At 43.6% G+C, this 16,398-nt stretch overlaps 1 protein-coding gene across 2 annotated transcripts in view; it reads left to right on the top strand.

Moving 5' to 3' along the window:
- Positions 1-16,398, top strand: part of SV2C (synaptic vesicle glycoprotein 2C) — a 61,756-nt gene that overhangs the window by 9,727 nt on the left and 35,631 nt on the right. For both annotated transcript variants that reach the window (XM_066616656.1, XM_066616655.1), the window contains exons 2-3: positions 2,353-2,533; positions 10,338-10,489. In XM_066616656.1, the coding sequence (XP_066472753.1) occupies positions 2,353-2,533; positions 10,338-10,489 (333 nt within the window). The remainder of the gene's footprint in view (positions 1-2,352; positions 2,534-10,337; positions 10,490-16,398) is intronic.

Raw genomic sequence — 16,398 nt, 5'->3', positions numbered from 1 at the left:
AGCTGCATCTCCAGAACACAAGTTCTGATGGTGCGGCAGGACCATAGGATTGGGCCTTCAAACTGCTAAATTAGATTTACAGCCCAATCTTATCCCCTGCTTTATGACGGTGGGACACTGTCCTGCTGTCATAATTCAGCTGCTGACAGTGTGTGAAGCACGCCTCTGGGGGCCATTTTCGACCCTCTGTAGCAGAGTGGCTGCATCCTTGGTGACCTGCTGCCATGGGTGATGACCTGTGCAGTGCAGGTAAGTGAGTGCAGGGGAAGGGCAAATGGGTAGCGTGGGGTGGGGAGGGTTTGTTTTGCTTGTACCCTGCCAAAGATGCAGTAATGGACTCTTGACTTGCTCTGGAGGTCAGTACCTCAATTTAGCATATACCTTTTGATTAAATTTAACTATAGAGTTGGTGAGGATAGCAAGGCTTGGAGACACTTCTTCTGTGCCACTAACATCTTTGTTTACCTTTATCAGGCAGCTTCCAGGATGTTGCTTTTGTTTACAGGTTCAAATGTGCTGTGCAAGCAAGGTGTGGCCAATTATGGAATTTCCCCAAAAGAAATGGTAGGAGGCTTCTCTTAAGCCAGCCAGCTGGGGAGGTGGATGTGATTGCTCTGATGAAGCAGAGTTGTGGCCATCTTTGAGGCTTGTCAAACATGATGCCTCTTGCTATCAGCTCTGATGCACAAGACAGGCCCGGGTCATCCTCTTCTGGCCATCCTCACCCAGCACCATGTACACATGTATACAAGCATCACACCTCTGCACAAATAAAAGGCTTGTAGGCAACAAATACTCTTGGCTTGGTCAGTAAGATGTTCAGTTTTGATTTGAAGGTGTATATCAGAAGTGTCAAATAGGGTGACCCAAAAAAACCAGAACCCATAAAAATTTTATTAAATCCAACAAAGGTCCAGTAAATTTCAAGAAACTTTTCCTTGGTTGACCAAGACATATTGGGGAAGATTATTGTTCCAATATTTCATGCACAAAGTCGACTTGTATACCCTGAAAGAAAAAAGAAGAAAAATTAAACTTAACAGTTTTATTCAAAGATTTGTGGGTTCTGTTTTTTTTGGGGGGGGGGGGTCACCTTATTTAACATAAGGTCAATAAGGTATAAGGTCCGGAGGCCTGATGCAACCTGTAGAAGCTTTTTATCTGGCCCTCAAACTCTCAGCTGCTGAGCAGTGTTGAGGTGCCTCATTCCATGAAATCAATCAAAATCAATTTAATTAGGCATGACTTGTTTTTCTGTGTCAGAATGTGTCTCACTGGATTCTATAAGTTACACATTATCCTAAATGTATAATGTGATCTGATTTGCTCTCTTTTTTGGGGGGGGGGGGAAGAGCTGCAAAAGGGAGTGGAACCATGTTGGGTGGGCTGAGCAATTACTGAGTAAGCATGGTTGAAGGATCTTGGCATGTGAACAGGCTTTGCTGGCTAATAGTGCCATGTGGAACCAGCTTTTAAATTCTCCTTTTTATAGAAAAGGAATTCCTCAGCAGCACCAAAGAATGAAAGGAGAATCTTAAAATACAATGTAATAGAATTTATTGGATTATAATAAACCTACATTGCTGTGTTTTCATTCACTTCAATCTTGGTGTTTGACAGGAAGAGTATGCTGTTATTCTGCACTCCTAAAATCTTTCCATTTTTAGAATTCACTCTAATTCTTCATAGTTATAAAAGAAAATGGGTCAACCAGTCTCACTGATACTACACACATTTGTGTATGTGTGTGAATTAATATGCCAGCAGTATTTTTTTTGGAAAATAAATCCACTAAGCATTCTGTGTTATAATCCTAATGCCACTGGGTAAATTTAAGCCCCTGTTCTAAGTGTTTTTTTTCAGAACCCTCTTGCAGAATGCAACTCTCCAAACACTTGTTTTTAATACTGATGCATTTTGATAATATTTCAGTTCTTTCATTGCTTGCGATTAAACTACGTGTGGGTTACGCACTCGGGTTGTATGAATGTTTTCCTTGACTTAGTTCCCCTCCCCCTTAAACCAAGAGGAACCACTGGCAACAGCATTCTCTTGATACATATTAATTTAGTAGCACCTGCTAAGTGCTCAGGGTGTTGCTGTAGGAACTTTCTTTCAATAATATACTTAATTTTATGTTACTTTCAGCAATAGGCATCTAATTAAACTGTTATTAAATTAAACACAATATGGTTGTGTGTATTTGTGAGACACGTTTTCAATTTATTCACCTGCAGTGTTTCCTATATATTGTTATATGGTTCGTGTGAGAGGAGCAAAATTGTACCAGATTTTGATATTGAGCTGTAACCTTCCATAATGTAACATGTTTTTTTTGTTTGTTTGTTGCAGGTAGCATAGTATATCTTGGGATGATGGTGGGGGCATTCTTCTGGGGAGGCTTGGCAGACAAGGTGGGAAGGAGACAGTCTCTTCTGATATGTATGTCTGTCAATGGATTCTTTGCCTTCCTTTCATCATTTGTCCAGGGCTATGGCTTCTTTCTCTTCTGTCGGTTGCTTTCTGGATTTGGGTAAGCTTTTCCCTCCTTTCTTTCATTTTCTAATTTCTCTTTTGTGATTTTTGTAGCTTTCCCTATTGCTGGAGAAAGCTTGATAATGATTACTCTCATCCTGGCTTCAGGAGAACAAATTTTCGTGCAGCAATTGACCTGTGTGGTAATGGAGTAGATTGTCTCAGCCTATCCTTTCTTCCATTGTGCATTGTTGACTGGACTCTCCCCTGTGGAAAACTTAAACCCATTTCCTTATTTTCCTCTCACTTACCTCATGGTACTTAAAGAAGGGATTTTCATAAACTTAACTATAACGTATTCCTATACGTTAACTATAACGTATTCCCTCATATTTGCCATACAGAATCAGAGGAGTGGTTGGTTTTGGAATAAGTTATGATACATATGACAAATGGCCCAGTCTTATCATTACGCAGCGCCAGCACAGTGACTGCTGCACCATTGCTAGCCATCGCAGACTGCTGTAAAGCATGTTTGTGTTGACTTGTGACCAGGGAGCACCAGCAGAAAGGAGTGTGTCATCCTACTGGCATCGAATCCAGCCCAGTGGCCGCCGGCACTAGTAAGTACAATGCTGAGTGGCGCTGGGGTGGGGAAAGGCTGAACAGAGGCCATGGAAGGGTAGGGAAGGACATGGAGGGGATGGTTCAGGTCTGTGAGGGGGTGGAAATGGCAGAGGAAGTCTCTGCCGTATCTTAGCCACCTATCCAGGCCTGGAAGCCATACATGGGGCTTCTCGGACCTGCACCAGCGATTTTGCTGGCACAGGTCCAAGTAGACCCATCGGGCAGGCTGGAGCTCAACATGGGGTAAGGGAACAAATATTCCCTTATCCCCAGGATACCTTGGACCTGCTCAGTTTCAGCGCTGGATACAGTGTGGGCCATGTGTCCCACTGTGACAGTGCTGCCCAATGTATAATCTTTCACCGTAGGTTTGATACTCTCTACTCTCTGTAGGTGTGCATAATATGTAAACTCTTTATAATATATGTAATGGATTTCTTTTAAGTCATTATTGTAAATTTATGATAAGCTCTTTCCTCTATGAGTCCTGTCCCAAATAGAATCCATTACATTATTAAAATCTTTCACAAAGTTTAAGGGTCAAACTAGACCTGACCCTAAACACTTATAGTGGGCCCTCCTTATCAATAGATTCCGCACTCATGGATTTCATTCAATGTAGGTGTCAAGCCTGCATCTGGAGGCCCTCAAGGCACTCCTGTATGTGACTGGAAGTGCCTTTCAGTTGTGTCCAGAGGTGTTCTGAGGCTCAACCTCTCCACCCCTCAGAAGGTCTCCCAGACACTTCAGAAAGGTACATTCCAGTGCTTTTCTGAAGTATCCAGGAGGTCTTCTGTGGCTCTGGGAGGACACTTGCAACCTCCCCACACCTCAGAACACCTCCTGGACAAGATCGGAAGTCACTTCTGGTCATATCTGGGAGGTCCTTGATGTCCCTTCTGACATGAACTCAGCACTTGGGTTGAGTGAAATCTGCAGGTGCTGAACTCCCAGATACAGAAGGCCCACTGTATGTGTTTAGGGTCATGTCTAGTTTAACTTTTAAACTTTGTGGGAGTTTTTAATAATGTAATGGATTCTACTTTGAAGATTTTACTGGAAAAGGTACTTCCAGTTGTTATGGGGCTATCTGTGGATTTAATTTTCTGCAGAATTCATTATTCATAGGAGGGGGGGATTTGGCAATGGATCCCCCATGGACACTGAAGACCCACTGTAAATAATTCTTCCTTATTTTGTTCTGTTAAATTCAATTGTACATAATAGGGCAATAAATTGTGTTTAAAAAGTAGCAAGAGTAGGGGGGCTTTTGTACGTAACCTCTGACAATTTTTATTTTAATTGTGGCTGTGTTCTTGCTATTTTGAATTTTTTTGAAGCATTTACTGAAAACAATTTAAAGCTTTTTTCAATTCAGAATAGTGCATGGGAGTGATGTTTAATCATGCACAGTGCAAAGTACTAAAGGCCCCTGCTCCCCTCCTTGCTTTCAGCCTGATTTGTTGCCCCCCAATTTATTTTACAACAACAAAACACAGAAGGTCTTATGTATTAGGTTTAATATTGGCTAATGCTAATGGCTCTTGCTTTTTATTACTGTATGTCCTGTTCTGCTGGTACAGAAGCCACACTGCTGTCATGTTCTTCTAAGCTTCTGGCATGGATGGTCAGAGATCCTGTGTACATTTCAGCAGTTCCTGGACACCTTGCAGGAGCACTTAAGGTGGCAGCAGAGGCAGTTCAGGAAGGATTGTAGTAGAGATCAGGCCAAACCAGAGTCAGGAGAGGGAGAACCTTGGTGGCAGCTGCACGCACCAAGCTCCAAGCTCATGTCTAGTTGGACCTTATCAGACATTTACTAATCTGTCTTTGATTTTAAAAGTGAGTTGTCTTTAGCTCTCGTTCAAAAAGTGTGGAAACATGGAAATCATCGTCTAAGAGGACAAAGAACAGAATTCTGGATGTGTCTTCCAGTGGTTCTGAGACACTGGTCAGCTCTGATGATGTACTTATGGCTCAATCCTATTTGAGCCTCACGCTGCCAGAACTGTTGTTATAGCAGTATAAGGCCCTTTATGACTGTCACAGAAAAGTACAATCCATTCAGTACTGCATGGCCACCTACTGCAAGTAGTGAGCAGCCAGGTCCACACACCGGTGGACCAGGGATGCTTGCCGGGACTTAAGGCGCAGGGGAAGGGAGGAAGGCAGAGAGGGGGAGGAATGGAGGAGGGAGGGGGAGGAATGGAGAGGAGATGGGGTGGGGAGGAGGGTGGATTGCAGCTGGGAAGGGGTGGTAGCAGGGCACACTAATATTTTATCCCTCTTCCTGGTCTCAGTCCATTGACTTGGGTTCACACAGACTTGAACCAGCTATAGAGCTGGTGCAGTTCCGAGTAGACCCAGCAGGCCAGCGTGGACTTACCCTGGGGCAAGGAAACAAATGTTCTCTTAAGGAGACTTCCAGAGGCTGAAAATCCCCTCTGGGATTCATCAAGGGCCACATTGGTACAGCTGTTGTTGCACAGGGAGGAGTAGGATTGGGCTGCCCACATCACTTAGCCTGCAATTCTATACACACTTACCTGGGACTAGATTCCATTGAACTTAATGGGACTTCTGAAGAAAAGTATAAGATTGGGCTGTAACTGATTAATGTCACTTTCCCTGCCTTTGTCATACTATATGCTCTGAAAATTTTTGGGGAAACCTAATACAGGTTGACCCTCATTATTCACATGGTTTACTTCTAAGAGCTCACCTGGATGTCGAAAAAACTATAGCACTATAGCAAATCAATTTAAAAAACAAAGTTTCTTTGCTCTGGTGATTTAAAAACAGCCTTGCTGACCTTTGTGATGTAAGATAAGAGTCATTAAGACGACAATCCAACAACCAGTCTCTCTCAAAGTGCTTAGAAAGGCTTCACTCCAACCCCTCCCTACACCAATGCAAAGTGTCTTTCTTTCACATGCTCAGGGGGAAGGGAGTGGTCCCTGGAGAGAGGAGGATTGATGGATTGTCAGCCAGCTGCCCCCCCCCCTCTCTTTCATATTAAGGAGTCTACTGTTAAAGGACTGTTCAGTTTTTAAAACTGATTTTAAAGGAATGCATTTTTCCCCTTCTCCAGGGATCAGCACATTCCTTCTCATTTGCAGGGGCCATTCGTGTTGAGTCAAATCCGTGTATAAAAAATCCGTGTATGAATAGGCTGAACCTGTATACTAAAATGTACTATACATTAGTGTGTCAAACTGTCTTTAAAACTCTGTGAGAATTCTCCCCTTCCCTAGCATTACCAGTAATCTGGGTTCAATAATGATATTTGCGCAGTGAAGTTCTCATAAGTGCTACTATTTTGAGTGTGTGTGCATGCAGTTATGTTTTGAGCTGTGTCACAGGAACAATTTTGATCGAGATGATGGAAAGAGAGCTCGTATCAATTTCTCATTAAAAGGGCAAAGTTATGAAGCAGGTTTTCTGAAAGTGAAGGCTTATTTGTGAACTTCTCTAATGCTAAGTAGCTAGTTGACAGAAGGCTCCTCTAGCAGGAAATCACTGTTTTTATTTATTTGAGCATAGGCTAATCTATCTGACAGTATTAGAATGTAGGGAAATAATTTTTTAAGGAAGATCACATCAATTCTGATGTTGCTGATAAGTCTGCAGTGGCAGCAGTAACTTGGGAAGGAGAACTACCGTATTTTTCGCTCCATAAGACGCACTTTTTTCCCCCAAAAAAGTGGGGGGGGGGGAAAGTGCGTGCGTCTTATGGAGCGAATACTGCAAAAAAAAAAAAAAACACAACTCCGCCCCTGGCCCTGCCCTCTGCCTGCTCTGCTCAGCTCCGCTTCCCAGGAAAGTGTGGGTGGGGTGGCAGTCTCACTGCGCAAGCCTGCGTGTCTACTCAGAAGTAAGTCTCAGCGTCACTGGGGATCACTCCCAGGAAAGTGTGGGTGGGGTGGCAGTCTCGCTGCCCAATCCTGTGCATGCCTACTCTGAAGTAAGTCCCATTAGAGTCAGGGGGGCTTACTCCCAGGAAAGCCTCTCTCCGCCCCCCAAGCCTGGAGCATCACATCCTTTCTCCCCCCCAAGCCTGGAGCATCACAGTTTCTCTCTTCCCCCCCCCAAGCCTGGAGCATCACAGACTCTTGCTCTCCCCCCAAGCCTGGAGCATCACAGCTTTTCTCTTCTGCCCCCCAAGCCTAGAGCATCACAACTTCTCTGCAACACAAACACTTTCCCCCTCTCTCACACACACAGGCTGCCCCCTTCACTTACACACACAGATGCTCTGCCCCCCCACTCACACAGCAGGGGAGGGGCACTTTCACTCACCTCATCCAGCATCTGAATGTAAGCCCCCCCCCCCCCCATCACAAAGAAAAAACTGTCTCCTTGGTCAGAATGCCAGTGTTTGCTTATTGCACAAGCCCCAGTTAAGGCTCGGTTCTCACCATAAATCCAGAGGTTTGTTGTGTCTTGAGAATTCAAGTTGTGGTTGGACTTTTCACTTGTTCATTTGTATTGGAATCACGGAAGAACTGGCGAGGAGGTAGATGTGGTGTCAGCAGTGGCCCCTTTAAGGGTAAGGCCTGGGCATCCAGCAGAGTGTGCTGCACAGCTGCAGCCACTGGAAGGCAATAGGGCCCTCAGGGATATAAGGAGTACCAGAGGCAGAAAGGGTTTGTGGGTTTTGAAGGAGTGCAGGTTGGAGGTAGGAGAGGAGACTGACTGGGTTTATTGAATTTGGAATCTGACTGTGGATTGTGACTGGACTTGGATACCCTGATGGATTTGACTGACCTACCTGGAACCTGACCTTGGACTGTAATTTGGCTTATTGGCTCTGGACTCTGATTTGGTAACTCTGATTGATGGGACTGATTTACTTGGCATCTGTGGACTGGAACTGAACTCACTTTTGCTTGCTGCACTGGTGAGTTGTACAAGGGGGACTGATCAGCCTTAAGTGGGCACAAGGCCCAGTGGATTGGAATTTAGCAGAACATCATTGTAGCAGAAAGATAATGTGATCCCCTATTTGTGTGCACCTGCTTTTGTGAGCTTCATAAATTCTGACTCTAGCAATGATGAGTTCTTGGGGTTTCCAGAAAACTAGAGTACTCAAACCTTTAAGTCTCTCCATTTGTTAATGACAGTGATAATGGTTCTTAATGCCACTGTTGACTGCTGTTCACTTTACATGGTTCAAATGTTGTTCTGTTATAGTTTATTAAATATTTTATTACACTATTTGGTTCAGAATATTTTTTCCTTGTTTTCCTCCTCTAAAAACGAGGTGCGTCTTATGGTCAGGTGCGTCTTATGGAGCAAAAAATACGGTACTTTCAAACATTATAGGTAATGGGTAATGGCCTGGGGTAATATCCAAATATTGCTGGTAGCTGTGCCTTGGGAAGATGTTTTGAGATGAAAAAGATTCCTATTCTTGTGGTGAAATAGACCAGAAGTGTAAATTATTCAGTAGAACTGTATCAGTCATACTAAGAGAAAGCACTCTTTTGGCAAAGAAACTGAAAGATTTAATTATAATTATACAAGGATCTGATACATTAAATAAGTAGCACCATGACTACAACGTGAAAAAGTGTAGAAGAGCTATCTGCAGTTGCTTAAATAAGAATTTAGACCAGTTTCTGCAGTTTTGGGGCGTATCTCACTGTTGCCTATGGAAATCAGCAAAACTGTAAATGATCAGTTACATGTGTACCTGGTTACCTGAACAACAGCAGAAGCTGTGTCAGGAAGGGAATTTTTTTTTTTTAACACCCACCTTTCTGGTACTGGAGTGAAAGAAGCTGCTGATTAATGCTTTGGAAGCTGTAGGAATTAAAAAGGTGGCCTTCAGTATGTGTGCTTGCCAGTTCTTACTAGCAATGGCAGACCGGGTTGGGGGCAGGTGGCAAAAGCCCCAGGCGCCACACTGCTGCCGCCTCCACCATCCCTCCCTGCCTGTGTATCGGAGCCATTCCACAGGCAGGTGAAGCCCTGTGTGGCACTCTGAAGTGCACAAAAAGCCTTCTGGGGCTTCTAGCATGAGCTTAAAGAGTACTTCTGGTTTTGTTGGGAAACCAGAAGAACTCTTTAAGATCGCACCAGAAGCCTCCAAAGACTTTTGGAGCACTGCTGAGCATCACATGAGGCTCTGTTATGCCTGGGAAAGTATCCCCTTTGGGGGACAGCATGATATGGGGGCAGTAGAAATGGGTTATGTCAGAATGCCAGATGCAAGGGAGGGCACCAGGATGCAGGTCTCTTGTTATCTGGTGTGCTCCTTGGGGCATTTGGTGGGCCGCTGTGAGATACAGGAAGCTGGACTAGATGGGCCTATGGCCTGATCCAGTGGGGCTGTTCTTATGTTCTTATGTTCAGTATGTTACAGACCTGCGCCCCAGGGTGCCATGGGGACCAGGTCCATTACTGCTTACTAGAACTTTTTATGGTATCTATAAGTGATGGCAAACGCACCAAAGGCCTCATTTTTGTGAATGGTTAAGAGCATAAGAAAAGCTTCATTGGATCAGATAAAACGTCTATGTAGTCCAGCATTCTGTATTTAACATCGGCAGACGGGATGCCTTCTAAGATGCTTGCTGGGAAGATGGAGGTCTTTCTCGTTTGTTCAGTCTCAACATCTGGTATTCAGCAGTATCCTGCCTCCAAATGTGAAAGTTGTATCCAGATCCCTGGCTAACACCTGCAGGCAACTATCTGCTTCTCTTGTCTGTTTCTAACCTTTATTTTTGTTGTTTTAACTTTGAATAAGAGTCACCTCACACATTTTTGTCAATATTTTGGTGTCTCAATCAATAAATAAGGTAATTATTGGATTTCTTTTTTTATTTTTCTGATTTTTAATTTTTATTTTATTAAAAACAAATAAAAAGTGAAATTAAAAAGTAAAGATATTGCAAGTTGTGTGGCAAGTGAGGAGATCTCAAACTACATTTCTTTGTTCTACTATAAAATCGTATAAAACACTATCAAATCTTAAACAGTCTACTACTTATTAAAAAGTACATTTTCAACACACACAAAAATGAGAAAAAAAAATTAAATACCTTTCAATAAGGTAATAATTATTGAACCAAAGGAATCTGTGTCAGGCTCCAACAAAAATTATCAGATATGTTTAAATTGTTCTTCAGCATGCAAATGGCAATAGTTAAAGGAACAAAAAGTTAAGGTATACAGTACTGAGTTTGCATGTAGTTTGTTACTATCTTCTTATACCTTTTGTCTTCAATTAGGATTGGAGGAGCTGTTCCAATCGTGTTCTCCTATTTTTCTGAAGTACTTGCCCGAGAGAAACGTGGAGAACACTTAAGTTGGCTTTGCATGTTTTGGATGATTGGAGGCATCTATGCTTCTGCCATGGCTTGGGCAATCATTCCTCACTATGGTAAGAAGCACGACTTTCTTGTATACAACTTCTCTTGCCACTGAGTATAAATGCTAAAGAACTGTAATGAATTGCAAATAATGCCCCAGTTGTTCTTCCGAATATTTCCAGGCTCAGGGTTTGGTATGTACGCTCTTTGGCTGCTGGCGCTATTACAACACTATGGTATTGCATTTATTTATTTTCTCCCATGTGAAAGATCAAAGACCCACTAATACATGATTCCATATGGTAGTGGTTCTCAAAACATTTTAGCACCAGGACCCACTGTCGGGACCCACCGAAACTGATGTCATTAAATTGGAAGTGATGTCATAGCAGGAGATGGAATGATCTAATAATAATAATAATACAAGTATTTATAATAATAATAATACAAGTATGGGCACCTTCCTTATGAGGAAAGGCTACGGCGTTTGGGCCTCTTCAGCCTAGAAAAGAGACGCTTGAGGGGGGACATGATTGAGACATACAAAATTATGCAGGGGATGGACAGAGTGGATAGGGAGATGCTCTTTACACTCTCACATAATACCAGAACCAGGGGACATCCACTAAAATTGAGTGTTGGGCGGGTTAGGACAGACAAAAGAAAATATTTCTTTACTCAGCGCGTGGTCGGTCTGTGGAACTCCTTGCCACAGGATGTGGTGCTGGCGTCTAGCCTAGACGCCTTTAAAAGGGGATTGGACGAGTTTCTGGAGGAAAAATCCATTATGGGGTACAAGCCACGATGTGTATGCGCAACCTCCTGATTTTAGGAATGGGTTAAGTCAGAATGCCAGATGTAGGGGAGAGCACCAGGATGAGGTCTCTTGTTATCTGGTGTGCTCCCTGGGGCATTTGGTGGGCTGCTGTGAGATACAGGAAGCTGGACTAGATGGGCCTATGGCCTGATCCAGTGGGGCTGTTCTTATGTTCTTATGTTCTTATTTCTATACCGCCTTTCTTGGTCCTCAGATTTCTCCTAAGACTTTATTCAAGGCGGTTTACATTGGCAGGCAAATTTAAATCCCCGTAGGGATTTTTACAATTTGAAAGAAGGTTTCTATTTTTCAAGAAACCACAACATTCAGATGTTTCTTTCTTGATCTGGTCGCCCATTCTGGCCTCCATCCTCCCACGCTCAGAGCAGATGGAATAGCTCGGCTCAGCTTGTCAGCTGCTTCAAGGTCGATGGCCTTGCCGGTGGCCTCGAACTGGTGACCTTTGGATATTATCTTCAGGCAAATGGAGGCTCAACCCTCTAGACCAGACCTCCTGCCCAGAACAGGAGGTTCTCAAGAGCAGTGGTTCTCAAAATTTTTAGAACTGGAACACACTTTTTAGAATGACAGTCTGTAAGGACCCACTGGAAGTGATGTCATGGCCAGAATTTACCTCATCGAGCAGGAAAATTTTATAGCACCCCCCAATATGCCAAAGTTAAATTAAGGGTGCAATCCTAACCTGTGCTGGAACAGGCAAGCCAGGAGGCTTGCGCTGTATCCAGCGCAGGATAGGTGCCCAAAGCGGCTCAGCCAGAGGCAAGGGGAAACTTTTCCCCTTACCTCTGGGAAAGGCGCTCTTTCCCCTATGGGTCCCCTCAGACTTGTGCCACCTCTTGAGGTGGCACAAGTAAGGAGAGCAGAATGGCTTGAAGCCGCTCTATTCTCCCTGGGTATGGGGGTTGGGATCCGGCATAGGTGCCGGATCCCAGCCCTGCCTCCCGCTCCCTGCCCACCCGCCCCTGGGGCTGCCACTGCCCGCCTTCCCCCCACCCAGAAATGCCTCCCTCCAGCCTCCTCCCCCCTTCCCCACATACTTCAGAGCCTTGCATTGGCCCAACTGGGCTGTTCCAAGCCTCTGTACCTCTGTCAGTGCAGAGGCTTGTTCCAGGATCTGTGCCTGGCCAACTTCTGAAGAGGCACAAATGCACCTTACGGCGTGATTGCAACCCTCCTGTGCCAGTGCAAGGGACTTGGACCAGCCCAAGTCAAGGGCTGGATTGCATCCTAAGTTAAATAGGTATGTAAATTAAAAGTTTACAATAAGTTTTTAAAAAGTTTAAAATAAAGAAGAACTCTCCTAACCCTTCCAAGCAGTTACTGATTTGTTTAAAAAAAAAATTCCCCCAAATGTCTCAAAGGCTGCAACCCTATCCACACATATCTGGGAGTAAGCCCCATTTACTATCATTGTTAAAAGCATATACATACTAGCCTGTTAAAACTACAGAACTGTAACATTTTCCCAAATGCAGTTGCATACCATGATTGCATCAAGTCATTGCATCAATATATTAAAAATAAAATACATTTTGAAAGGAATGGGAACCCACATGAAATTGGCTTGTGACCCACCTAGTGGGTCTGCCCCACGGTTTGACAAACACGGCATGTGGTACTCTTCTTCTTAGGCCAACAATGCAGTCTGAAAGGAGAATACAGGCATGTTCTGACAGATTTGCAAACTTGGAACTTTATCTAGTGATAAATTCACTGAAAAAAATTCTTAGTATAGCAAACCAATGGGAAGATTCAGTTGGACTGGATTCTGACCCTGAGTCTTCTGGCACAGGTAGGTTTGTGCTGGACAGCTCAGTGGGTGGGAGAGGGCGGTGGGAGGGCACTTCATAGGTGGGGAGAGGGCATTTCTGAGCAAGAGAAGGGCAGAATGTGGGGAGGATTGGGCCTGGGATCAACAATGGCAGCTCACACTGCATCCTAACCCCCATTCCTGGGCTAGGCAACTCTACACAGGCTTTTTGGATTTGTGCCAGCTATTTAGTTGGTGTGGATCAGAAATACCCCATAGGGATAGCTGGGGCTTTACTCAGGATAAGGGGAAAATATCTCCTAAGCTACTTTGAATATAGTGCAGGCCGTGTGACTTGGCTGTGCCAAGATAGTTGCCTGTCAGAAAGCTTTACCTACTCTATATATCAGTAGTTCTCACACATTTAGCACCAGGACCTACTTTTTAGAGTGAGAATCTGTCAGGACCCACTGGAAGTGATGTCACGACCAGAAGTAACGTCATCAAACAGGAACATTTTTAACAATCCTAGGCTGCAATCCTACCCACACTTACCCAGGACTAAGTCCCATTGACTGTCATTTATTAACAGAATATTCATAGCAGCTTGTTAAAAGTACAGGTCTCTAACATTTTCCCAAATGTAGTCACATACCATGGTAGCATCAAGTCTAATAAATTAAAGATAAAATATTGAAATGAATGGGGACCCACCTGAAATTCGCTCGTGACCCACTTAGTGGGTCTGCCCCTCAATTTGAGAAATACTGTTATATAGGGTATGGTACCTGATAAAAATGAGTAAGATAGCATTTGTAAGCATCTAAAACAGTGCTTTGATTAAAAATCTACATTTGAAGGAATATGTTAACTGTTGGAATAATTGATATGTAGATGACTATGGGCCCAATCCTATCCAATTTTCCAGTGCCAGTGCAGCCGTTCCAGTGGGGTATGCACTGCAACTTGTGGTTAGGCAGTGGTCACAGGGACCTCCTTAAGGTATGGGAACATTTGTTCCCTTACCTTGAGGCTGCATTGCAGCTGCAGCAGTGCTGGAAAATTGGATAGGATTGGGCCCCATGTCAACTATTCACGAAAGTGACTATTAGTCATTTTTGTGTGTTCGGCTAGAATCCTACTCACACATTCTTGGGAGTAAACTCCACTGATCTCAGTGGGATTTCTGAGTAGACATGCTTAGGCTTGTGTGGTACAATTAAAGAGGAAAAGTATCCAACATGTTTCTGTTTCCATCATATAACCCTGCCTCATTGCTTGGGAAATTTTTTTTATTTGCTGTACAGAACCAGGCAAGTGGTTATAGATAAGCCTGGTCTTTATTAGTACTCTTTGGCACAGAATGGGACTTATAAACATATGAAATAATAAACAACACTATTAATCAGTAGTTCTCAAAGTCCTACTTGGACTATGAAAACCAGGTCTTTGCAGGGGTGGGGGGCAGCGGTGGTGATGGCACTGCAATATTCACGGTGCCGCTGTGAAGAAGGGATTTTCAAATATACCTGGTGGGGTAGCACAGACCATCGGAAGGGTGCGGAGGGCCTGCAGCCCCCCCCATGGGCCTCCCTGTTGCATAGAAGGGCTGTTATCTTCTATCACAGCCCACTTCTGGGTTTGTAATTACAGCTCAGAAGTGGGTTGCAATTGAAGATAACAGCCTTTCTACTCAGCAGGGAGGCCCACAGAGGGCTGTGAGCCCCCCACACTCTCCCGATGGTCAGTGCTACCTGCTAGTACATTTGAAAGTCCCTTCTTTGCGGCAGCCCATAAGGGGAAGTGGTCATCTTCCGATTCTCTTGGTGGGTCAGAACCCATTAGTTTGAAAAGCACTATATAAATATAGTGGTACCTAAGTGCAGTCTTATAGGACTGTTTTTAGTGTGTTATATTTTAAAATCAGAGTAGGAACAAAAATGAAGGGGGGAAAAATTCTGTGTGATGAAGTTTGATTATTTAATAATATTTTTCTTTTGTAAAACTTAACATAAAAACATTAAAAAGTCATGCTTGAATGATTGAAAGTGCATGGATGCTAAGTGACTTTTAGAAAATATGCATTATTTTTTTAACTTACCTTAAGGCAGAATATTTATGTACTGAACATGCTTATGGTAATTTATTTCCAAAGGTTACTTTGCTTAATTTTAGTGTAAATGTTCTGTGTTCTTACTGGAATGTTGTTTTGTAACTTTTAAATGTAATTATAGCAAAATATAAAATAAAATATGCATGCATTGAGCTAGCGGCAGCCCTGGGCAACTTCTTTCCCCCCCCCCCGGCTGGTGCATAGAGCATGCCCCCCCAAGCTGGTGCGTGCCCCCTGAGGCTGGCACCCCTTCTCGCATTCCTGGGCACTCCTGAACCTTGTACAGCATCCTGGAGTGCTCAGAAAGCCGTCTGAGCCTTTGAAAAACAGAACTTCTGGAAAACCAGAAGTACCATTTAAAGGGTTCTCCAGAGGCTCAGAAGGTTTTCCAAGCGCTCTGGGATGCCGTGCAATGCCTCACCGCCTGGTACCACGTGGCCCCCTCTTTCTAATGCCAGGGATGCCACTGCGTTTCTTCTGCCACTGACTTTCTTCTGTCTCAGTAGAAAGAGGAATGTCAAAACTACGTAACCTTTTCAGGGCTGATATTAGTGTTTCAACCAGGAGTTAAGCCATGTTTGTCATGTAATAATTGTAGCTGTCTGGAGGTCGTCCCAGATCATTCACTGCAGATGGCACTTCCTTATTATAGGAAGCGAATTCTTCTTTTTTGGAAGTCAAGCTGGGATGTGAACAGCTTGCTTGGTGACCACCTCTTCAATTAATCAGATTATCATCCCTAACAAGAGATAGGGCATAATAGACTGTTGAAAAAGTAGAATGTGTACCACATGTCTAACTATAAATGCTTTGGTAATGTAGTCAGTGTTGGGAGAATTCTGTGGGAAGCAGTACTGCACAAAAGTAGGTTGCCCAGTCCATGCCACAATCCTTTCACAGTTTATTACATTGGATTCTGTTACCCATTCTGATCCTGCTAATCCATGGGTTAGGTGTGCTGCATAGCATTGATCATCACTGAAATCAGCAGAGCATTTGTGTGGCTTGTGGGCATCAGCTGTGATGAATTGGTGTGCTCCTCTCTTGAGGAATTCTCCATCTGGAGCTATCCGTGGGGAAAATGAGTGGTTAAGGCCACTCATTGTTTTCAACATTAGCCTTCTCAGCTAATTTTAAAAGTGCTGTTTCCCAAAGTAGAATTGCATTTGATAAATCATACAAATCCTTAACTTTCATACATAGCATGAATTAAAATGCATGGTGAGCCAAGTCTGGCACATACTAGACTTACATCAAAATATATTTTAAATGTTGATGT

This window comes from Tiliqua scincoides, chromosome 2 (genome assembly GCF_035046505.1).
Source record: "Tiliqua scincoides isolate rTilSci1 chromosome 2, rTilSci1.hap2, whole genome shotgun sequence".
Classification (NCBI taxonomy): domain Eukaryota; kingdom Metazoa; phylum Chordata; class Lepidosauria; order Squamata; family Scincidae; genus Tiliqua; species Tiliqua scincoides.
The sequence above is the reverse complement of the archived record's forward strand: the minus strand, read 5'-3'. Positions and strand labels throughout refer to the sequence as shown.